This window comes from Pristis pectinata, chromosome 24 (genome assembly GCF_009764475.1).
Source record: "Pristis pectinata isolate sPriPec2 chromosome 24, sPriPec2.1.pri, whole genome shotgun sequence".
In the NCBI taxonomy this organism is placed as follows: Eukaryota; Metazoa; Chordata; class Chondrichthyes; order Rhinopristiformes; family Pristidae; genus Pristis; species Pristis pectinata.
In genome coordinates, this window is record NC_067428.1 from 25,060,668 (window position 1) to 25,086,524 (window position 25,857).

The following is a 25,857-nucleotide window of genomic DNA, read 5'->3' on the forward strand; positions in this document are numbered from 1 at the left end:
AAGGGTGTTTACAGAACTCCAACTCAATGAGAGTCCAAAATATCACATAGATGAAAGAAGCTCGTCCAATAACATGGATGTGGACGGTCATTGAGTTTTAATTTGGTAAAGGTATCAGGTTGACCAGGGAGCTTCTCAACCCCATGCTACATAAAACAGCCACAAATTACAAGAATCGTAAAGAAATACATGTTTTTGCAGAAGGACTCATTGGAACTACACACACCTCACACACATGAAAAGCCATTCTTGTATTAATGAGTATTGTTTTTACATAAATCTATGAGGATATGGTTAACTAAGTTAAATTGAATGCGTATGACTATAATTTTTTGCAGATGTGTGTCCGGCCGTATTCCTCCTAGACGTTTACAGTTAATCGGAGTAATTTACGTTTTATGAAAACACAACTAGAAAACAAGCTGTGCTCTGTGATGGTACGTGAGGCGGGAGCGGGGGTCAGTTTTTGGTAACATACGTAAACCTATTTTTCAGCTTCTTCCAATACAAATGCTAATTGATTTCTAATCCCGTCTAATTAAAAAAATGCGTTTAGCACAACTATAATACTCGTTTCCGAAGTCTGATCTTATTATCCAGATACTGTAAATAGCTGCAAAAAGCACACAGTGCAGTTTGCTGGTTTGGCTACTTCCGCTGTATAACCAACATAATGCCAAGTATTTATATACTTATATTAAGACCTTATTTCAACAAATTTACTTTGTTTGAGAACGTGGGCACATATTTCAACATTTAGACCAGCGAAATTTGTGTAGATATTTTAAAAAGTTGAAATTTTCAACATGATCTTGGACTCATGCAGAAAAACAAAGAAGTGAATTGAAAAAATAACTCATAACCTTTAATGTCACGTTGAATTCAAACGTCCATTAGATAATAGCTAAATAACTATAATAACATCGTAACGCAACATTAGCATCAAAATCAACAGCCGTTCATTTTGACGATTTAGTTAGTTGAAGTTGTGGACATTCAAGAGGACAAAGAGTGGGATCCGCGCTAAGACCACAACTGTGCTAAGGTAAAATCCATGGTTCTTCTCCAGAACATGAACCATTTGGAGCGGAGCATTTGATACGGACAAGATGAGCCGAATGGTCCACTCCGAATGGTCTAAGTTCTGATGAAGACTCTTCGACCTGAAATGTTGTCTCTGCTTCTCTCTCTCTCTCTACAGATGCTATCTGACCCGCTGAATGTCTAGCCTTTCTTGGTTTAATCACGAGTACAATGGTCTCCTGCGTCGTAATTATTCTATAGTTCCGTGACAATTAATTCAATGAAACTGGTAAGAGCTGCCTGTCTAATCATAACATTTGCAATTTATTAACTTATAAACCGGTTGAAATTTTCAAAATAAGGCTTCTCCAAAGTTCAATATTGTATAGTTGCACACTGAAGATCAATACGCCTTTATAATTTCCTTGACAGAAAATCAGGAAATCATTTGTAAATATTGGAAAATAGCAGCTGTAAACATGACCGAGTAACCCTTAACAATAATCCAGAGCAGTCTTGTTTAAGTGACTAATGATCAGAACATAGTAAAAATGACCTCCTAGCCTGGATGCTTATTTTGGTTTCCATTCTCGGGGGGATCAGCCAGTTTGAGGTAAGATTAAAGACAGACTGCAAAAATCATAGCTTTTGCCACTATCTTACTGGCTGCTGTCAAGCCGCCCACAACGACGCGTCTGTTTCACACGCCTACTCGGCCCAGCTATTTAAGGAGGGGTTGGGAAATCGCAGCCCACATTCAATGTGAGAAGTGTAGGAAAGTCCAGGGACTGTGATTTGAAAGTTATTCCCTACTCTCGCCGTGATGGACAAGAATATCTTCGTGACGCCCTTTGTTTTCGCCGTCCTGTGTCATTTCATTGGTGGCAACCCCTCTGACGGTAAGGTGGCTAATATCGTTCTTTAATACTTTGTGTAGTGCAGCCGCAACAACGGATTGCTCACAAACACTTGTTTTAATACCCGAAGGATGGTTTAAACTTGTTGTAAGTAACTGAGTGAAATATTGATGGTTGGAAACATTGATGTTTGGTGTGTGAAGCGTTAGGTAAAACAGTCTATTGTCTGATATGTTTAAAAAAAACACCTTTCACGTTGTGTATTCCGGAGCCTTCAGTAGCAACCTGTGCTGGAAATGTGCGATTTACTTCTGCATGTCTGACTTCATGCTGTCCCCGATACAGCACGTGGATTAAATAAGTGCAAACATTTTGAATGAATCGTTGCATAAATGCCCAACACAGTGGTCTTTTTGATAGGTTCGCTCTAATCCCATTGGGGACCCCGCCCCAACAGCCAACCTGTCCTGCCTTAGGATCCTGGCTGGCCAGCTGCGGACTTAATTTTCAAAAAATGCGAAATGCTTTTAAAATCATTATTTGCAATATTGTTTTGCTTTCTTTAAAAGAACTCGATTTAACTCTTACCGGGCAAGTGACAGAACTGGGGAGAGGAACACTCTAAATGGAAACAACTCGCGGGAAGCCCAAACTGTGTGTGAGTGAGAGAGAGAGAAAGAGAGCGCGAAGGGTGTGAGACGGATGGAAAAAGGAGAGACGGTGTGAGAGGAGTCAGTCCATAAACTGTTGATACCTTGGAGCCAGAGCTGCATTTTGCATCACGTTCAGCTCCTCAAAGTGGCCCCAATCCCACCGGCTTGATTAAAGCAAAGACAAATCGTATCTGCTCTGGGGACTCGTCACTGGGGCAGTGTGGAGGGTTTTGGTTTTGGAGAAGTTTATTTTCGCTTTGTGAGTTTGGAGGGAATTGCAGGTGAGGCCATTGAGGAATGTGGGGGGAGAGGGAAATAAAAAGTTGGTGGACACGATAGAAGGCGATTTACTCAGTGTGCAGTTTAACAGCCTCTCGCATCCCTTCACATAACACGCAGCGACTCTGAAAGTGACTTCAGTGAGCCCTGTCGGAGAAGTTAAAGGATCTTTCGGCCCAAGGTTAATCATCACTGATAGTGCTTGTGGCATTGCAGGATCTGTGGGTTTGCACAGCGCCGTCCAATCTCTGGTTGCCGGTGGGACTGGGCGGGGAGGCAGTTGAGTCTGGGACCGTTCTCCCCGCCGCCTCCCCTCCCTGAGACCGCGGTGAACAGCCGGGGGGTGTCCCGGGACAACTGCAGTTCCCCTCCTAGAAAGGGGAGGTTTGATGGCTTAACTTCCACCGCCGCTTTAAACAACCTTAAATTAAACCAACTTGTTGCAAAATAAAGCCATTTACAGGAAGTATATAATAAATCGGGTTCGATGCTTCCTGTAGGGGTTGCATTTTGGATCACGTTCAGCTCCTCAAAAAGTGGCCCCAATCCCACCCGCTTGATTAAAGCAAAGACACAAATATTATCTGCTCTGGGGACTCGTCACTGGGGCAATGTGGAAGGTTTAGGTTTTGTGAATGAGTAGCAAAGACCGCTCCCAGACAATGGGAAGCAAGTCGGTGCCAATAACGCGCATCGTCTCGCGGAATGGAGGCGAGCTTCACAACCTGATTTTCTTTTGCTCTAAATATTCCACCACTGGAAACATTCCTTGAAATGCAGACTGACATTAGCAAATGCAATGTAAGCACTTCTCGCAAATACATTAGTCCTTGACAAAAGCCGCCTTTGATGTACTACGGCCTCCGATAGAAACCATTTTGTAGATTATTCTCCCACAGACAGAACATATAAACATAATTAAATCCTTTGTGCTGTATAATTCCATTGGTATGTGATTGTGCATTTAGAGGCACTAAGTGTGAATTCTTGTGCTCAGTGTGATTTTAGCCATAGGAAAACATAATTGCAGAAATAAAATGACTACCTTTGTAAGTGAAAGTTTTTTTTTGTCTGCGTTGGCTTGTTGGTAGCGTTAGCGGTGGCTGAACTGGTTGTTGCCGTGCATCTGGGTCAGAAGGTTGCAGTTCAAGACCGACTCAAGTACAAAAATCTCAGCTGAAACTCCAGTCTAGTATTGAGGGACTGACTAAGGTGCCACCTTACAGATGAAATGCCCAATGGAGACTTGCCTGAAGGCTCAAGGACAGCTTCTATCCTGCTGTTATAGGACTCTTCAACGGATCTCTTGTACCATAAAGATAATCTCTTGTTCTTCCAATCTATCTTGCCTTGCACCTTATTGTCTACCTGCACTGCTCTTTCTCTCTGTCACTGTAACACTATCCTCTATTTTGTTATTGTTTTCCGTTTGCACTACCTTGGTGTACTTGTACATGAAATGATCGGTCTGGATGGCATGCAAACAAGTTTTTCACATGTGACAATAACAAAGCAATTACCAGTCTCTGAGGGTGATGTAAAAGGTTCAATATTGATTCTGTTTGTGGCGACTTTTGTTTTAACTTGGCACAAGTGGCCCAGTTTTCTAGTGTGGCAGAGGTGATACTTCCAAACTGCTTTGTTGGTTGGAAACCCTTTAACATTGTGAAAGGGACAAGAAAGATGCCAAACAAGTGCAAGGCTGTCTTTAGTTTAAATAAACAGTTTATAATGGGGGAGGCAAAGGGAGGTGACAGACTGAATATATTTCCAATGCTATTTGGTTGGACCATCAGGTTCTTGAACCGACCTGCACAACCCTAACCCTACCTCAACAACAGAACACTATGGACCACCTCTTGCATTGCCATGGACTTGTCTCTGATTGTGTTTTTGTTTTGCACCAATGTCTTGTTTTGCATGTTTTTTTCACTGTCTTATATAATTTATGTATAACTTGTGTTCTGTGTTATTGTCTGAATCTATGTGTCTGTGATGCTGCTGCAAAGGCAAGTTTTTCATTGTACCTGTACCTCACTGTACTTGTGCATATGACAATAAACTTGACAAAAACGTGGATAGTCTTTGAGCAGCTTTGTGAGTGTATTTAAATGCTCTTTCACAGTTCACTTCATACTTGAACAGAGAACAATATTATATTCTATTTGCTGGCCTTTTGGCCACTCTTAACTTGTTTGCAGCTTTTTTTATTTTCCTCACAGCACAGATTTCCATTTTACTTTCCATCCTCACAAACTTGAATGCAGTGCACTCACTTCCTTCATCCCAGTCATTAGTATCAACTGTAAACATCCGAAGCCCCGGCACTGATCCCTATGGTATCTCACTAGTTATAACTTGCCAACCTGAAATGGAGCCATTTATGACTAAGAAAATGTCCTTTTAGTTGAAGAGTAGGCACAGCATCAGAATTCCATCTTTTGGCTATTAGGATGAATAAAATATCTTTGACTATCAGATGAAATTAAGAGACTGCAATGAATTTGCCTTGCTTACCATAAAAAGGGGTTAATGCAGTACCCAATGAAAATTTAAAGCCAATGTGAGGTAACCTTTACTTCCTGTCATGGGATTATAATTTCCTTTTCAGACCAGATATGGCATAAATCAGACAATTATGATCAAAAGTTATTAAATGGTCAGTTTCCCTATAGAATCCAGAGATTGGGGTAAAGGGCATGTCTAGAGAAACAAAGGACTGCAGATGCTGGAATCTAGATGTAAAAACAACAGGATGCTGGAGGAACTCAGCAGGCCAGGCAGCATCTGTGGAGAAAAACAGATGGTCAATGTTTTTGGTCAGGACCCTTCTTCAGGATGTGGACCCCAAGATCCCTCTGTTCCTCCACACTGCTAAGAGCCCTGCTATTAACCTTGTATTCTGCCTTCAAATTAGATCTTCCAAAGTGTATCATTTCACACTTTTCTGGGTTGAACTCCATCTGCCAGTTTTCAGCCCAAATCTGCATCCTATCAATGTCCTGTGGTAACCTACAGCAACCTTCTACACTATTCACAATACCACCAACCTTTGTGTCATCTGCAAACTTACTAACCCACCCCTCCACATCCCTATCCAAGTCATTTCTAAAAATCAAAGAGCAGGGGTCCCAGAACAGATCCCTGCAAAACACCACTGTTCACTGACCTCCAAGCAGAATGCGCTCCAGCCACCCTCTGTTTTTCTATGGGTGGGCCAATTCTGAATCCACACAGCCAAGTTTCCCTGGATCCCATGCCCCCTGACTTTCTGAATGAGCCTTCCATGAGGAACTTTATCAGGTGCCTTACTAAAATCCATGTACACCACATCCACTGCTTGACCTTCATCAATGTGCTTTGTCACATCCTCAAAGAATTCGATCAGGCTTGTGAGGCACGACCTGCCCTTCACGAAGCCATGCTGACTTTCCCTAATCAGCCTATGCTTCTCCAAATGCCCATAAATCCTGTTTCTAAGAACCTTCTCCAGTAATTTGGCAACCACTGAAGTAAGGCTGACTGGTCTGTAATTCCCAGGGTTATCCCTACTCTCTTACTTGAACAGCAACTTGTTTTTTTCAAAGGACACAGCTATCATTCTTACCTTGCATAGAAATCTCTGCTAAAGTTGTTGCATTATCTGTATTTACCAGTTCCAGTGGAATGTGAATGTGCAGCTAATAAAGTGAATTTCATAGTTCAGGCCTCTCCCAACACTCCTCAGTCCTGTTTATGGTTGGATCACCAATTTTGTAAGCAGGCCAAGTTGACATCTCCAGTCTTAATCATAATGTGTGCAGGCTGGCATGTCAAGGTTTAATAAATAACTCTAATCTTTGTAAATCACTGGGAAGTATATTGGTTTATTTTCACTTTCTCCCACCTCCTTCCAAAGTGAAAAGTAACCTGTACAGTGCTAGTACATATAGACTAAAACTGCTTGAAATTAAAGCTGTAGTTTAATTATGATGTATACATAATCAAAGACACCAGACATTCTTCTCCCCCCTCCCATCGGGCAGGAGATACAAAAGCCTGAAAGCACGAACCACCAGGCTCAAGGACAGCTTCTATCCTGCTGCTATAAGACTATTGAATGGTCCCCTTTGTATGGTAAGATGGACTCCTAACCTCACAATGGCCTTGCACCTTGTTGTCTGCCTGAACTGCACTTTCTTTAAGTGTAACACTTTATTCTGCATTCTGTTATGATTGCTTTTCCCTTGTACTACCTTGATGCACTGATGTGATGAAATGATCTGTATGGATGGCATGCAAAACAGTTTTTCACTGCACATGTGACAATACTAATCCAATTTACCAAAATTTACATTACAACATAAACCAGGCACAACACTTAACCCATGTAGTGTGGGTTATGCAACTCAGCCTTGGTCCAGTGTGGTCTGACCCTAATTGAAACCACTGCTATTCTGCAGTAAAATTATCTGAAAGAAACCAAGATATTTCCATCTAAGTGATACTTTCCCTCCAGATGTTCCATTTTCCCCCTCCTCCAAATAGCTGCATCAGTCTAGGACAAGGGATGAGCAAGCCATGCCCTTGAGGTTTTATCCCACAGGATGGCTACATTCAACTCGTACTTGAAGGTTAACGCAGATGCACTGCTGCATTTTTATTCCCTGAGGTGAAATAGATGTTCAACTGTCATGAATCATGCAGTCTGTTGGCCTTGACAAAAGTGGAGATGGAAACATGGGTGTGGCCAATCACATCACATATGCACATCTATCTGATCAAATTAGATCGGATAGATGTGCATGTGTGATTGGCCAGAACGAAAAATGGCATCATAATTACGCTGCAGAAATTGGAAATCAGATAAGATTTCTATATTAGTTACATGTATGTCAAAACACAATGAAATGCATCTTCTGCGTAGTGTTCTGGGGGCAGCCCGCAAGTGTCGCCACACTTCCAGCGCCAACATAGCATGCCCACAACTTCCTAACCTGTACGTCTTTGGAATGTGGGAGGAAACCGGAGCACTCGGAGGAAACCCACGCAGACACGGGGAGAACGTACAAACTCCTTACAGACAGTGGCAGGAATTGAACCCCAGGTCGCTGGCGCTGTAATAGTGTTGCACTAGCCACTACACTACTGTGCCTGCCTCTATATAAATCAGTTATATTATAACAATTCTGGAATAGTAGCTAATTGAACTCCATGAGGATCCATCATGGGTATCCATATTCATAACATAAAGCTTGGAGAATAATGGTGACCAGAACTGTTTGTCTACACTACAGGAAGGATGAGATTGCACTGGAGAGGGTACAGAGGAGATTCACCAGGACGTTGCCTGGGATAGACTATTCGATATGTGGATAGGATGGGTTTGTGCTCCTTGGAGTGGAGGAGGGTCCTGATAAAGATGTACAAAATTATGAGGGCATAGATAGAGGAGTTAGTAGGGAACTTTTCTCCATAGCAGAGGTATCTAAAGCTAGAGGGCATAGCTTTAAGGTAAGGGGTAAGAGGTGTAGAGGGAATCAGAGGATGACATTTTTCACCCAATCTGGAACACACTACCTGAGAGGCTGGAATTAGACAAATAATTGAATTACCAAGCCATACAAAGCCACAGACCAAATGCTGGTAAATAGAAGTGGTATAGCTAGGTACTTGATGGTCAACAGGGACATGGTGGGCCAAAGGGCCTGTGTCTGTGCTGTGTTTCTCTAGAGCTACTATCAGAATACAGACATTTGCTTCTATTCCATTAACAAGTTTTTCAGCTTCCATTTTCAATCTTAGTGTAGGGAGATACCTTCTCCAATTTAACCCTTGTAGCAAATAATAGCTTAGGAGGTAACAGCATTGTTGTTTTGTAAATTCCAGCTTATTTAGTTGAAGCATTTTGAGAGTGAATAATTGAGAAAAGATGATATTTTCATAAGAACAAAATGCTAAAATGTTTTGAATTATTCTTGCAGAAATAATTATCCAATATGGTTTAATAGATAAACACCTTGTACACACTAAAAGTGTGGCAAACATCATGAAATGAGCTAGATGCCAAACCACTGGGATTTCTGAATAGTTGGATAGTGAGTTATTGGAGTTTTACTGTACAATGTTACAAATTATCTACAATTTAACTAATGATTTTAAAAATGTTTTGAAGGCGGATATTTACAAAGAACTAATTTTTGTTTTCTGCATTTTGGTTCCTTCAGCAGGGGTATGTTGGCTACAACAAGGAAGAAATGGAAAATGCCAGGCTTTGTCCATGACTCGGATCAATCGAGAGGAATGTTGCAGGAGTGGAAGTGCTCAAACTGCATGGACAAATCAGGACATACCAGAAAGTGACATTTTAAAACTTATAATTCTTGGCGGAGTTAATTGCTACCCATGCCACAGTAAGTGGAGTAACTGAAAGATCAAAGTTTGTGGATGTGCAATATTTAGAAATGATGTGAAAATCTGACATACATATCTGCCAAATCATAATGGTTTTGTCCTGTGATTCCAAGTTCATTGGGATTAGACTTGCCATGAAGATATATCACTAATTCTGGCTAACCCTCCTACTTCGGAGTTATTTATATTGAGGATCTCAACTTGCTGTGGAATTGGGCTTTGGATGAGGCAGTTTTCAGAAAGTTGCCACAGCATGAGATTAGTCAATCTTAGTCCAGAAGGTAATCTTCTCTTTTAATGAGGTTATTCTCTCCGAATGCTTGCCTCGAGAATTCGTGGTCCTACTATCATTAGGCATCTGAGCCTAACAGTCTTCAAAGGTTACAACAGGTGGAAGACACAATGGCAGACAGCTTTTCTCTGTTAGCTCTTCATTTTTAGGGTTGTACCCATAAAAAGGAACACACCCCAATGGCCAGCAGTAAATGGGGGGGGATGGGATAGGGATGGGAAGATACTAGGGATTTTGCAAAGATCCCCTATCTCAAGCGGTGGGAATTAGCAGAATATCTGTACCAATTTGCCTTTATTTTGGGGATAAAGATGAGTTTATAGGGTTATACAGCACATAAGCAGGCCCTTCATGATGACCAAATCAGCAATGTGAGTTAGTCCCATTTGCCTGCATTTGACCCATGGCCCTCCCAACCCTTTCTATCAATGTACCTGTCCAAATGTCTTTTAAATGTTGTAAATGTACCTGTTTCTACAGCTTCCCCTGGCAGCTCATTTCATACACCACCCTCTGTGGAAAATGCTTACAACTATAACCAAATTATATATGCATTTACCTTAATTTTAAAGAAGTTTTCTCTCCAAGCAACATAAGTCATAGAAGAGATTGTCGACTAGAGTCCCAAATTTTGACCAGAATCTCCATCTAAGGCAGCAAAGCAAACACTAAAATGTATTTGAGTTACTAATAGGAAGGAAAACATTTTGAGAAGAATACAACATACGAGAGATTTACAATGCTACCAACATTCTAACAATTATAAAGTTATTTCACCACCCCCCAGCTATACTTGAGGAGAAATGGAAATGCTAATGAAGATTAGGGAGCAGGAGTTAGCATGTTTTTGTTTTAAGTCACAGTTGTATATTATATTTTGGAATAATAAATCACCTCCTTTCATCAATCCTTTTTTGTCTTCTAATGTACTGGTAGTCTATTTTGTCATCTTGCCATAAAATGCTCCCTTGGAATCACTCCACAGATTACATTGGTGACTTTGCTTCATCATTGAAACTTGATGCAGGGCCCAGAATCCTTGGAAATCTTGAACAGTCTCTTTTTTTCCCACTAATCTCTGCATCAATGTAATTCTCCAGGAAGTCTGGCTTCAGTTCTTGAGGGATTATCCCATCCTGTTCAAATTTCTTCATGAATAACTTTACCAGCACTTTGCTGATCTTGGCAATTGCTAACCATTTACCATTTTATCACTTCAGGACTGCCTGCTACGGTATGAAACTACAGTTTATTTTTATAGTGTAGTGTGCAAATGCATTGTTTGCCTCTGGGTTTATTGCCAGAAGTGCTATTACAATATTGTAACTTCAGTGAAATTGTTTTTCTTAAAAGGCAGTGAAGTTGTATAAATATTAGGACCATGTACTATTTGACCAGAACTACATGACAATTTGCTTCAATACACAAAGTGTTGGAGGAACTCAGCAGGTCTTCCCTCCATGGATGCTGCCTGACCTGCTGAGTTCCTCCAACACTTCTTGTGTATTGCTCCAGATTCCAGCATCTGCAGAATTTCTTGTGTCTCCACGGCAAATTGCTTGATCTAAAGGATTCTTGAGGCTGCATCTACGGTGATTTAAATCCTGTGCACTCTGCTCATGTTACATTAGAGTCATGCAGCATGGAAACAGGCCTTTTGGCCCAACTCATCCATGCTGACCAAGATGCCCATCTAAGCTAGTCCCATTTGTCCACGTTTGGTCCATATCCCTCTGAACTTTTTCTATCCAAGGAAAGAAATAAAAGAACACAAATCTAAAACATAGGTAAGATAAAACAAAAATCCATGCTTGTACTTCAGAATCTTAAGAACCTTTGCATTGTTATTGTAAAATATCATAGTAGTTGAGATTTTATCAAAGGTTCCATCTCTGTGGGAGACGTAAACACAAACAGTAAAATTACAAAGCTACCAGAGAACCTTTTGCTCTAGAGAACTTTCTTGAAAATTATTACAAAGTAAAAGTAATGTTTAATAAATAACAATCACCTAGAGTTATGATGTTATACAGTCTCTCAACGCAAACTACATTGTATGACAAGCCCCAGCAAGTAGTACACTTGCCTCAGAAAATGAAAATATAAAAAAAACTGCTGATGCTGGGAATCTAGAACAAAAGCAGAAAATGCTGCAAATGCTCAGCAGGTCAGGCAGCATCTGTGGAACGAAACACAATAAATGTTTCAGGTTGATGATACTGACCTGAAACCTTGACTCTTTTCACAGACACCGCCTGACCTGCTGAGTGTTTCCAGCATCTTCTGTTTTTGTGCTAGCGTCAGGATATCAGTCCGATTCCTTCCTTCATCAGACTTTCCCAATGCCAGCTGGTTTGAACTGTTGGTCACATAGGATGGGGTTTTCATTATATAAACCATCAAGAACATGATCTGCTGACTGTGAATAGTGGAAATACCAGGCAAAGGAAAAGACCCCCTGCAGTTTGCATAAGTTTCAAAGTCAAGTTTATTGTCATATGCACAAGTACATGTATGCACAGGTGCAATGCAAAACTTGTTTACAGCAGCATCACAGGCACATAGCATCCTATAAGCAGCATTCACAAGAAAAACATAAAGTAAACATAAATTATACACAATTTTTACAAGAAAGAACAAAAAAGTAACTAATAAGTTAGAACTATTGCTATAATATAGGACTCAGCAACTTGGTTTATCTGGTTACAGCTTAATGTATTGGAAAAGTTGTATCATCCATTTACATTCACTATCAAAAGCTCGACATAAGTGGCCTCCCTACTCTTTAAATTTCTTGAGGGCTAAGTCATCTTTTGTCATTCACTTTGCCATATACAAAATGATGAGAGTTCCCTTCTGCTATAAAATCACTAAAAACTAAAGAGTTTCTTTAGCCCCCGAGAGGAAGTTCATCAGTGCATGACAAATTAAGAACCAGAAGGTGGATAAAGATTTGGTCCCCTCAACATTTTTCTTCATGTCTGTTTGCCCTATGTTGGTGTTTGCCAAATGTATTTGATCTCCAAGTTCCTGTCTGTCTTTAGAAGTACTGGTAAAGTTTTCCAGAGTGCCTTTGGCATTACTCATCTTTGACTTCCTTATTTTCCATTTTCTGGTACTTTACCAGTGGCTCAGTCATCACTGCTTCACTAGCTGTTTAAAGAACTGTTTGAATGGGTTTAATTTTGTAAATCATTCAACATTAGCTTTTTTAAGCTGGATGGCTGTTTTACACTTCCACACTTTGGATTGGAAGGCAATCTGTCATACATAATGTTCAAAGTATTCTAATTTTGTATTCTTCAGTTTTTACTTAAAACATTATATTTGTATTATTCATGTTTTAGCATTTTAAATGTTCCTTCAATTTTTTTATCCATGTAAAGAAGTATAATTCTTCAGAGTTTTTCTTGAGTTCCAACATGAAATTATCCTTGCTAATCATCCCTAAGCCCTGTTCAATGCATCAATGCTGTTTTGAAGACGGCAACACTTTAACTGCAAGGTTCCTTTCCCTCTTACAATATCATTGACAGAAAATTTATGTTGAGAATGAGGGCCACTGTTTTGCCCCACCTACAGTGAATGTGCATGAGATGTTCCACTGAGGAACCATACAACTTTACTTGTAGATTTCCAACAGACAACACTTAGTCAATGTTTGACCCAGAACAGTTGAAATGATGTGCATTGATTTCTAGTTTAATTTCCCTGAGCTGTGCTGCGTCATTATCAATCAGCCTGATTGATTATAGCTTCAAGTTGATCGAATGCCTTCAGTAAACCTTTACTTTTTGAATCCCTGCAGAATTTATCAGCTATTGTCTCACAGACCTTATTCCATTTAACAACAGTTTACAAGTTTGGAGTACAGTAATTTAATGTGCCACTTCTTCAATAAATGTTAATTTTGTATGCATATTCTGAATTTGCTTTTTTATGAACTTCAGAAAACCCAAATAAATGACATCCAATGAGCAGCTCCCACATTGGAAGTTGGGCCATTGTGACTAGACGTGAATTCTCCAGACTAATAATGGGCCACCTGTTGTTTGGTGAACTATTTACCATGTAGGCTGGTCACCTGCCTAGTTTTAGACAGACCATTTCAGCAGGTGACTGCCTGAAACACTGACAAAGTGTTTGGTTTATAATTGACAATCTTAAGAAAAAAATATCTGAGTTGTTATAACTGCACCTCTAACTTGCACAAATAAAGACTAGTTGGCTCATTGGGACCATGCTGTCTCCCAGGAGAGCAATTCCTCAGCCCCTTATTTCCCAGAACCCCTGAAACCTATTCTCTCTCACACGCCCATCAACCCTTTTGATTCTATTCATCACTAAAGAGTAAAAGTACAGTGAATTGTTAACCTACCAGAACATCCTTGATGTGAAGGAAACTTGAGCACCCACAAGAAAACCCATGTGGTCACAGAGGATGTGCAAACTCCACACAGACAGCAGCAGGGGTCAAAATTGAACCTGTCTCTGGAGCACCAATTGCTATGCTACTGTGACACCCTACCTTGCTGATACCCAGTATAAGGTGCACCTGCTCTCTGTTTTGGACAGAACAAAATATGACAGCCATCAATTCCCTCCTTACTCCTTTGCCTATCACAGACGCATTACAAAGGAATTTGGAACATAACCACTGGTTTTCTAATGTTTTACCCTGATTATTTAAGATCTAATGATCTTGCACTCTAGATTGATCTTGTACATTTTTAAAAAGAGAGATTAATATGGCAACTTCATTTCTTTTGACTATGAGATTAACTGATATGAAAAGGTCATACTAAAAACTTAAACAAAATGCACCATTGTGCTGAATAGCAACTCCCTCTGTTCACTGCTAAGTACAATGATATACCACTTCTATAATATTGCACATTGTACCCAACCACTTACATTCATATAGCATCTTTTACACAGTTAGACACTGCAAGGTGCTTTACAGGGAGTGTTTAGGACAAAATTTGACACAAAACTGTATTAGTAAAGATGATTTTTAAAAAAAAACTTTGTTAAAGGGGTAAGTATTTTGTAAGCAAGAGGCAGAGACATTTAAGGAGACCAAGGCTGGTCACTGAAGGCATGGCTGCCAATAATGGTACAAAGAAAACTGCGAATGTATAAGAGGCTAACAGTGGAGCACCTGAGGAATCTTGGGAGTGAGTATAGGAGTTGAGAAGATTACAGGGCTGGCAAGGGTGGATCTATGAATAGGGTTGAACGTAAGGATGAGAATTTTCAAGGGGGACAGTGCAGCTGAGGGAAAGCTGGACTTAATGCTTATACCAGGGAGAATAGAGATTTAGATGGAAGGAGGGTGGGCAAGAAGAACTTTGCTTACTGTATCCCTTTGGCTAGTGGCATACTAGAGTATAGGAAATGAGTGCCACGTAGTGCAGAAAAACTGTACCAACAAATAAGCTACTTTAGAAACAAAACTATATCATTATCTTGGTCTGCCAGTATTGGCAGTGGCTTCAAAAAAAATAACAAACTGCTGGAGGAACTCAGCAGGTCAGGCAGCATCTGTGGAGGGAAATGGACAGTTAATGTTTCAGGATGAGACTCTTTCAGATGAAGGGTTGCAACCTGATGAAGCGTCTCGATCCGAAATGTCCACTTCCCTCCACAGATGCTGCCTGACTTGCTGATCTCCTTCAAGAGTTTTTTTTTTACTTCAGATTCCAGCATCTGCAGTCTCTGTGTCTCCTTCAAGGAAATATCTTGTTTCAGATTTCCTGGCTTCTAATCTCAATTGTAGCACAAGCACTTTCATTTCAATTTCACTAAAGTTATTTCCAAAAATTTTGTATATGTCAGAAATAACTTTGAACAACTGTTTGCATCTGTGATGAAGCTATAGGTGCTTCTTTAAAAAGGAACGATATGCTGAGCCACATTTATTTTTAAAGACAACAACTTGTGTAAGTGTCAGATAAAGTCTTGTGGCATTAAAATTGTAGCATTGTGTAGATTGGAACAGTGGTTGTCCTTTGTTCAATAAATGCCACTAAATATACATGTGCATAATAAAATGTCAGTCCCCACATTTACGGTGCCTTTTAGTGCTTCACTTTGAGATTTGAAAAGTAATGAGTGCCCACAGCAGAATGACCTTGTGTGTCTTGAGACACCTTGTTGAAAGCAGTAAAGGGAGAATGTTGGTTGTCTCATTACCAATTGTGCCATGCTTTCCCCAGCCTCCATCCTTGTACAAATGTATGGGTATCCTGCCAGCCATTCATACATACACTAATTAAATTGGTGCATTTTGAAAATAGAGCTTTAATACATTCTGGATCCTGACAATAATATCAAGACTGATCAAGTTAATGTAACAAAAGATATAATCTTCATCGATCAAACCTGAATCACTGAAAGCATAAACACTCCAGGGGTTTCTCATCAATTTATGAGTAGTTGTCATCATCCATTTTCCTACACGATTCCGGAAAGTCTTGGATGAGCTGCTTCCAGTGCATGTGGGCTATGTAATGGTGAGTGGGGTCACTATGCAGACACTTGTGGGGACAATGTGGATACTGATGGATACAGTATTGGTGAAATCTATTGGCGCATCCAATTTTGTGTTTCAACATTTCCTTCAAAGGGGACCAGTTCAAGATGACATTTTTTAATCTTAAATTAACAATGCCAGCGCAAAGTGTCCCTGTTCTTTTGATTTAGTTATGGAATTTAATCTGCTCTGTAGTTCAGTATTTTTAATTGAACATTTTTGTCTGTTGCTTTAGAAACTTGTGAGGGTGTGGACTGTGGACCAGGGAAGATTTGCAAAATGAACAAACATAATAAGCCAACATGCATCTGTGCACCTGACTGTTCAAATGTCACAAAGAAGGTACCTGTATGTGGAACTGACGGTAAAATCTACAAGGATGAATGCAGCCTCCTTTTGGCAAAGTGCAGAGGATTGCCAGAACTGGAAGTACAGTATCAGGGAGAATGCAAAAGTAAGTTTTCATTCTACCTTCCCGGCATGTTAGGTGTTTCTCCCACCTTTTTAGATCTCTCACCATTGTAGCTTATTTCCTTCATACTATCAAAGGAATTTGTTTCTGTTAATGGTGCTTCTTTATCACAAAGATGCTCTGGACAATGAGGGGAGCAAGCAAGGCTGACTGAGGTTTGCTGGGCTCCTTCAGTGTACATATGAAATGAATTATCTACAGTATACTGTATATAACATAGAGATCACAATTAGGGTTTTGTGCTTTTATTTTGTGCATTTACATTACAAAAGTGACTTCACATCAAAAATACTTAAATGGCTGAAAAGCACTTTGGCATATCCAGAAAGGAATGTGGAAGTTGTCATCTAAATGCAGATCTTTCTTCCTCATTATTAGTGGAGAGGAAACCTTCATTCCATATTATCTGTGTTTTTTTTTTAAAATGCTACAAAATGACTTCGAAATTGAGCTCCTTAGCTTTTATTATAACACTTGCACCCAAAGCAAAACTTTTCCTTGTGGCGTGGAAATGATTACAGGATTAAAGTAAGTATTGTTTATTTGAATAAATTACACCGTTTACACTGGGAAATTCTTTTACTTAGTTATCTTAATTGATTTACCAGGATGCTGCCTGGATTGGAGAGTATGGATTATGAGGAGAGACTAAAGGAGCTAGGGCTTTACTCATTGGAGAGGAGGAGGATGAGGGGAGACATGATAGAGGTATACAAAATATTAAGAGGAATAGATAGAGTGGACAGCCAACGCCTCTTTCCCAGGGCACCAATGCTCAATACAAGAGGGCATGGCTTTAAGGTAATGGGGGGGGGGAAGTTCAAGGGAGAAGTCAGAGGGAGGTTTTTCACCCAGAGAGTGGTTGGTGCATGGAATGCACTGCCTAGGGTGATGGTGGAGGCTGATACGTTGGTCATGTTCAAGAGATTGTTAAATAAGCATGAGGAATTTAAGATGGGGGGATATGTGGGATGAAGGGGTTAGATAGTGTTAGGAGTGGTTTGAAGGTTGGCACAACATGGTGGGCCAAAGGGCCTGTATTGTGCTGTATTGTTCTATGGTTAGATTCTGTGAATTAATCATTCATGGGTTTTGACTGTCAGCATCTATTATCCACCTTTGATAACCCTTGAACTGAGTGATTTGCCAGGTTATTTCAGGGTGCTGTGTTGAATCAATCACATTGCTGTGAATCAGTGGTAGCACATACACCAGACCAGGTAAGGATGGCAGATTTCATTCGCTGGAGGATTTAATTCAGTAGTTTTTTTTTGGTAGTTTTGCAATCAGTGTCATTGAAACTATCTTCTGCATCCCAGATTTATTCAAAGGTAGAAAAGTACTTGATAAGCAAGGGGATCAATCTCGAGAATTCTCAACCCTAGAAGGTTGTGGGGACTAGATCATTGGGGGTAATTAAAGAGGAAATAAATACATTTTGTGAAAGATCAAGGAATTGACGTCTGGGGCAGATCAGCCATGATTATATTGAATGCCAAAGCAGGCTTGAGGGGCCAAGTGGCTCACACCTGTTGCTACTTTTTTGTGTGCAGATGAAAGATTACCATAAGTAGACAGGGACGAGGAGATTACAATCAGATCAATCTCAATGTTATTACATGGCACTGCAGGCTTGAAAAGCCATATAGCCTGCTCCTACTCCTAATTTGTATGTATGTTCTTAACTATCTTTAAATTTCCCATGTGTTGAACAGGAACCTTTACATTGGCCGAATGGTACAAAGCTGATTTCAATATAAAGTTTAATGTTCGATTCAGAGGTACCATAGTGGCACAGCGGTGAAATCACCAGGTTACTAACCTTGAGTCTTGGACTCTCAATCCAGAAACTCAATTCAAATCCCACCAAGGCAGTGATCACATTTAAATTCAGTAACTAACCTGGAATATGGAAAATGAACAGCAACTAGTCTTAGACCACAAGAACTACCAGATTATTGTAAAAACCCAATGGCAATCAAAAAAAACTGCAGATGCTGGAAAGATGTTCTGATGACCTGAAACATTAACAGTTTTGATTTTCACAAATACTACCTGACCTGCTGAATTTTTCCAGCATTTTCTATTTTTGTCGTTTAATAAGAAACATTTAGCTCATTAATATCCTTAAGGAAAGGAAATCTACCATCATTGCTGTATGAAATTCCGGACCACCTGATGTGGCTGACTTTTAAATATGCCCTGAAAGGGTCACTTGGTTGTTGAGGACTCCCCACCACATCAAGGGGAAATAAGAGATGGGAAATAAATACTGCCCTTGTCAACGATGTTCAGATCTCAAAAAAGGAATAAATAAAAAGAGCTGATTCAACTCGAGAATGATGTACCATATGCACATATTTCTGACACAATAGTCAGATAAATTCATCACCATCCTATCACACTTTGAAAATAAGGGTTGGAATTATATTTGGTATGGTCACCTCTTAACTGAAAGACTCAAATCACATTATCTGATATTTTTATACCCATTTCTGACATCCCTGTGTCATATGGGTGACTGGAATAATCTAGTTATTTTGGAGAAGATGGATTTGACTTTTCAGGGATAGAATGTATTGTCTAGGTTATGATTATAGATTTGTGGTGAAAGACAAGACAAACCAACCAATAGTAGAAAATTCTAATTTTACTGTAAATCCTAGATATATATATTCGTCACTTGATATGAAGCACTTGCAAATAGTAATTTATTGACCAAGCTCTTTATGGAATCACATACTTGGATTGGTTTGTCTACTGCAGTGCAAATTGAAAATACGTTTTTGTTTGGTTACGTTTAATAAAACTTCAGTAAACAATGAATTAAGTCCACAACAATAAAAATGAACATATAATATAACTGTGCCTACCTTAATATCTTCTGGTTGTTAATTCAGTAAGAAGCAATTGCAATAAAATGTCCCAATCTGTGTCACGTATTTTGACATGATCATAATCATTTTTATTAATAGTGCATATTTTATGACTCCACTATTAACATTTGAAAGAATCCTAGGGTAACACAACCAGTAGAGCTGCTGCCTCACTGCTCCAGGTTCAATCCTGAGCTCTGGTGCTGTCTGTTTCTCCCTGTGACCACATGGGTTCCTCCTGGGTCATTCTAAATCCCACATCTCAAAGACGGGCAGGTTAATTGACCACTGCAAATTACCCCTTGTCTGCAGGTGAGTGGTAGAGTCTGGGGTGAGATAATGGGAATGTGTAGGATTAGTGGAAATGATGGTCGATGTGGACTCAGTGCACCAAAGGGCCTTTTTTAAAGTAAGACCATACGATATTGGAGCAGAATTAGGCCATTCGGCCCTTTGAGTCTGCTCCACCATTCAATCATGGTTGACTTTTTTCAACCCCATTCTCCCCATAACCCTAAACCCCGCCTACCCTACCAGAACCTATCAATCTCTGCCTTAAGTACACCTAATAACTTGGCCTCCACAGCCCTCTTGTGGCAACGAATTTCACAGATTCACCACCCTCTGGCTAAAGAGAATCCTCCTCATCTCAATTCTAAAAGGAGGTCCTTTTATTCTGAGGCTGTGCCCTCAGATCCTAGACTCTTCTACTAATGGAAACATCCTCCCTACATCCACTCTATCCAGCCCCTTCAGTATTTGATAGGTTTCCATGAGATCCCCCTTCATCCTTCTGAACTCCATTGAGTACAGACCCAGAGGCACCAAACACTCCTCATCTGTTATGCCTTTCATTCCCGGGATCATTCTCGTGAATCTCCTCTGGACACTCTCCAGGGCCAGCACATCTTTCCTTAGATACACGGCCCAAAATTGCTCACAATATTCCAAATACCGTTAGACCAATGCCTTTCAAAGCCTCAGCAGTACATCCTTGCTGTTATATTCTGGTCCCCTCATGGTGTATGAGTTTAACTTAATTTAAGGCATTATTGGCTTTTCACATAATTATGTCTGTCAGTAAGTGTAGATCATATTTTCCATTATTTGAAGTTGCATTCATTATAAGTTATATTTCACTGAAAAAGAATGTAGTATTTTTCCTTGTATTGCTCACCATTTTATATTACAAATGTCTTCCAGAGTCTTGCACGCAAGTTTTGTGTCCTGGAACCTCTATGTGTGTGATAGACCAAACTCACAGTGCACACTGTGTGATGTGCAGAGTGATGCCGTGTCCAGAACCATTGTCATCTGAGCAGGCGCTCTGTGGAAATAATGGTGTTACCTATCATAGCGTATGTCACCTGAGACGTGCCACTTGCTTGCTGGGAAAATCCATAGGTGTTGCCCACTACGGTAGATGCAACTGTAAGTAAACGATGGTCTCAACTCAAATACATGGGAAAATACTACCAGTTTTGTAAATAAAAATCGAATTTTGCAGTATTTGGAGGTGTGGGATTGTACATTGTCCATATTTGACATTCTGAGATGTTATAATGCAGTAATCAATAATGGAAAGGAATTGCTCTATTTGTTGTGTGGTAAAACATAAAAAACAAACATTATGTCATAAATATTCTCCCTTTATACATCTCTCTTGATGTATTGAAGTTGCTGTGAATGAAAATCAGTAGAGGGAACTAAAGATATGAAATTGCATGGTTTGTACTATTGAACAAAGTGATCCTCCTGGGTTTTACTTTGGCCTGATTACAGACACTGAACTTTACCCACATTATTGCACAGAAACTCAACTGGACTGGCCACATGTATCCTATGGATACAAAAACAGTTCAGAGGTTGGATATCATGCAGCAAATGACTTAACACATGACACCCTAAAGCCTTTCCACCATCTATAATGGAATACCTTCCATATGGTGGATAAAAGCAAATCCATAAACATTCAAACCTGGCAAAGCAGACCTCTTGACTGACACCTCACCCACCCCCCGCCCCCCCCCCCCCACCAAACGTTCACTCCATCCACTATTGGTGCACCATGGCTGCACTGTGTACCATCTGCAAAATATACTGCAGTTACTCACCTGGGTACTCTAGTGACACCTACACATGAGGCAACCTTCAGCACCAAGAAGATTAAGGTCAGCAGGTAGATGAAAATGTCACCACCTGTAGGCTCCCCTCCACACTGCACACCATGCTGACTTGGAGAAACTGTTGTTCCTCTATCATCCCAGGTGGAAATACTCAACAACATGTTGGGAGTTCCTTTACGAGGAGGACAGCCGTTCAAGAAGTTGGTTCACCACCACCTTCTTGAGGGCACCTAGAGATCCAAATCCCACACATGAATAGATTTTTAAGTTCTAATCCTCCATAATGTGAGCCATCAAGCTTATGGGACTTCGACATCTCTTTGTGCTCAAATGCTTTTCATTCACAACTCAACATTGTTTGAAGGTTTCTTTTTCTCTTTTCTCTACTCCTGGTCCAACTGGCCCCCATCACCTTATCTCTTCCCCCCCTCCTTTTACATTTGCCCATCACCCATACACCCCTCCCACAGATTCCCCTCCCTTTATTCCGTGCCCCACCTTCCTCTCCTATCAGATTTCATCACCTGTCGCTTCCACCTATCACCTCCCAGCTTTTGTCATCATTCCCACTCTCACCCCTCCCTCATCTGCCTATCACCCCCCCCCCACCCCCACCTGGATCCACCTATCACCTGCCAGCTCTGGCACCACCCCTTCCTCCACCTTTGTGTACTGGCTATTTCCCTTTCTGTCAGTCCAGATGAAGTGACGACTGTCCATTTTCCTCTGTACATGCTGCCTGACCCACTGAGTTTTTCCGGCGCTTTGCATCTTGCTCCAGATTCCAGCATCTGCAGTCTCTTGTGTCTATAGTGTTTGAAGGTTATCTGTTTTGTTTGCAGCATCAGAAGAAGGTATCAAGCAGAAAGGAGACAATCAAGAAAATACAGTGTTTTCGAAACTCCTCCTCGGATGGTAGTTTATAAGTGAATAAAGACATTATAAACAGAGAAGATAAAGACATTGGGTAAAAATTCCTCTGGGTATTAGGGTCGTACCTTTGCCTCGTGAGTGTGAATGCATGGTCTTTTGATACCTTAGCAGTAACAAAACAGCCGTTCACTTCTTTCCATTGACCATGTGTCTGATTTGTTGGTTCATCCATTCACAGATCCAGGGCTTGTGAGTTTTTCTTCATGCTAACAGCTCATTAATTAAAACAGCTTCAAGTTGGATGTCATACTTGCATCCTCTTAATTATCCCTAGTAAGGTTCCTCAGCTGTGTGCAGAGCAGGAGGTATCACACAGGACCTGGGAAGATAGAATATTACTGTGAACTCTGCCACATTAACATCTAGCGTGACATTGACGGAAATGTTCGAGTCATAGACTGGTACGGCACATCAACCCATCATGTCTATGCAAACCTTTTTGCCCATCTCCACCAATCCCATTTTCCCACAATAGGACCACATCCTTTTATGCCTTAGGAGCAACACACAAAAAGATGGAGGAACTCAGTAGATCAGGCAGCTTTTACAGAGGGAAATGGACAACCGACGTTTCGGGTCGACTGTCTATTTCCCTCCATAGATGTTGCCTGACCCATTGAGTTTCTCCAGCTTTTTGTGTGTTGCTCCAGATTGCAGCATCTGCAGTCTCCTTTTATGCCTTGCCTATATAAGTGTCTGTCTAAATGCCTCTTAACCATAGTAATTGCATCTAATTCCACTACCTCCTCTGTCAGCACTCTGTGTAAGTGATTCCTCCTGCTGGGGAAGAGAAGGAGAGGATACCAGGGAGATTAGAGAGCATAAGAAGCAGGTCACCAAGACTTTGTATTGCAGTGTGATACTGCAAACAAACCAGGTACCTGTACCCATTGAATGTTGCTAATGATGACTAGAGCCATCTCATAGAATTGGGCGTGAAGAGAAGGAATATGCATTGCAGTTGGGAATTAAAGTCACAACAGCACTAATCCTCTTAGTTTTCAAAACTAAATTAACAAGGTCGTAGACAAATTGTTTCAAGGTGGGCATATATTCATCACAGTCCTGATTGCAGCACCAGAATCTGATCCATTTTTACCAAACATGTGGCACCAGCAAGCACACATTTCCATTGGCTGTTCACATTGAGCCATTTGTGCACCCATATCAAATAATACTGGGTTAATGACTCGAAAGGTGTTCAAATAGCAGGTGTTCACAAGCAGAGACAAGGCAGTCAATCTCGGGAATACAGGCAATGTCTTCAGTGTATGAGGATCAGGCAGGAAAATGGATGAGTCACACGTTTAGCCCTGATCTTATTTAGTGGCAAAGCAAATTTGAGGGCTGTAGAGCCTATGCTGCTTCCATATCTTACATTATTATGGGATAGTCTTTGTGAATACCATTATATGTCTACTGTGTTCTCTTTGTAAGTTACTGTTCTGCCTGGAGCTGATGCCTTGCTGCACCTTCTAACTACCTGTAATGATTTCCAAAAGTTCTCCTATGACAGGATGTCACATTCTTCCTTTTCCCCGTGGGAATGATGCACATTGGATAACCCCACTGTGCTCTATTTATACCTGTTAAGTGCCTACTTAGATCATTCAATGCCTCAGGAACATTTTTGCAAGTTTCCTCTGATAGACTCACATTAATGACATTGCAAAAATCTATTCTCTATAAGGCTCTTTAACTAAATCTTTGCTTTCCTGAGAATTCAATACATTCTCAGAGCAGCACGAGGAATTTCAACCCTGTAATGTTTATATTGTACATACTAATACCATATATTTATTGTAAGAAAAGCAGTGAAAAAATACTCCATTTTATTTATACATTATTATAAATGTTTTTATCAGATGTCTGTCATTACCATCTGATGTAATTATAATTATTTTCACAAAATTTGCTACTTTTTGATCACATTTCCAACTGTATAAATGGATGTATTTCGTATCATACCACACTGTTAAACTTCATTTGGAATATACTATCAGTGATGAAAGATGAAAGATGTACATAGTTAATAACACATTTGGGGTTAAAACTGCATTGTTTGGTATTAGCAAAAATGATGATTTGAAAATTTGTCTATTGAACTGATTAGTGCTTCAATTAAAATAATGGCCATCAGGAAGTCACATGAATGACTTTGTTACTCATAACACACAATGCATTATCACCCCATTTTATAGTTATCTTCTGCATCTCAACTACATGTTTGCAGTTACATTCAATTAATATTTTCATGTTATTCTTGTTTTGTAGAACACTGATTTATGAAATTTGCTGTTTGAAATTTATTTCTACATGTCAATCATTATCAGAATGAAACGATGGTCTCTACTATCAAGGACTTATGATGTGAATTTGGTTTGACCACTAATCTAACAGATTAAAGTAAATAAAATATTGGATAGAGGTTTCCATGTAAGATTATAAATGCACTCATTAAATCTCCATGCATTAGTAATGAAGTCCCTGCTGCAGAAATAATTCAACAGAAATGTGACAATGTAAGTGAAGTTCTGTTTTTGCACAAGGATTTTCACTAAACTATGGTTCATAAACATCAGCAGGGAAAGAAATGTGGTGTCTATGTGACTCCAGACTCAACAATCTTGATTGCCCTTTGAATGACTCAGCAAGTCATTCAGTTACACGTGGCCATTCAGTTACATGTGTCCATTCACTCGATAGTTTGCAGTGGTTCAACAAGGTAGTCTCCACTTTATCAAAGGCAATTGGTGGTGGCAGTGTTCATTGATCTTGCTGGTGGTGTGTGCATTCCATGAATGAATAAAAACTTGTTTATTGGAATGTAACGATTGTTGCAAGTTTAGATCAACTGTATTTTTTTAACCTCTTTGTTGGACTTCAAATTATGAACCATGAAGATGTATCAATTTTTTTAAAAGCTTCAAAATAGTAATAATAATAGAAATAGTAGGTTATAATGAATGCAAATTATTATCACATAGATTTGACTCTGTAATACTGTCTGAGGAAAATTAATATTTTTATCTTCACAAGATCACAAGACAAGGGAGCAGAAGTAGGCCATTCGGCCCATCGAGTCTGCACCAAAGAAAAGGGAAAAAAAAAGAAATGAGAAATTGGGGGGGGGGCAAAAAAAACACTATTCTAACCCCAATTTCTGGCCTTATCCCCATATCCCTTGATACCCCAACTATTTAGATATCTATCTATCTTGTATTATTTTTGGACCATAAAAATATTGTCTGTGCAGCATTTGTCATTGTGAAAACTCCTACACACTTTGGTCTTTCCTGAAAGTCCCGGCATGAAATCTCATTCATCGGGAGCACACAGTGCACCCTTTAATAGCTGCTGGTACGTAGCAGCAAGATTTCTACCTGTGACCCAGGCAATGCTGTTGCATTAAATTATT

The 25,857-nt window shown here is 40.0% G+C and overlaps 1 protein-coding gene across 2 annotated transcripts; it reads left to right on the forward strand.

Annotated features, from left to right (window-relative positions):
* Positions 1-1,776: 1,776 nt before the first annotated feature.
* fstl3 (follistatin-like 3 (secreted glycoprotein)) lies at positions 1,777-24,867 on the forward strand. Of its 2 annotated transcripts, none has more exons than XM_052037927.1 (6): positions 1,777-1,922; positions 9,019-9,204; positions 16,268-16,486; positions 20,584-20,811; positions 22,349-22,473; positions 24,714-24,867. In XM_052037927.1, the coding sequence occupies exons 1-5, from the start codon at positions 1,847-1,849 to the stop codon at positions 22,423-22,425; spliced, it is 786 nt and encodes a 261-aa protein (XP_051893887.1). In that variant the 5' UTR covers positions 1,777-1,846; the 3' UTR covers positions 22,426-22,473; positions 24,714-24,867. The 2 variants fall into 2 exon arrangements, with proteins under 2 accessions (XP_051893887.1, XP_051893889.1); XM_052037929.1 differs by having other exon boundaries at positions 1,798-1,922; positions 9,022-9,204.
* The last annotated feature ends 990 nt before the right edge of the window (positions 24,868-25,857 follow it).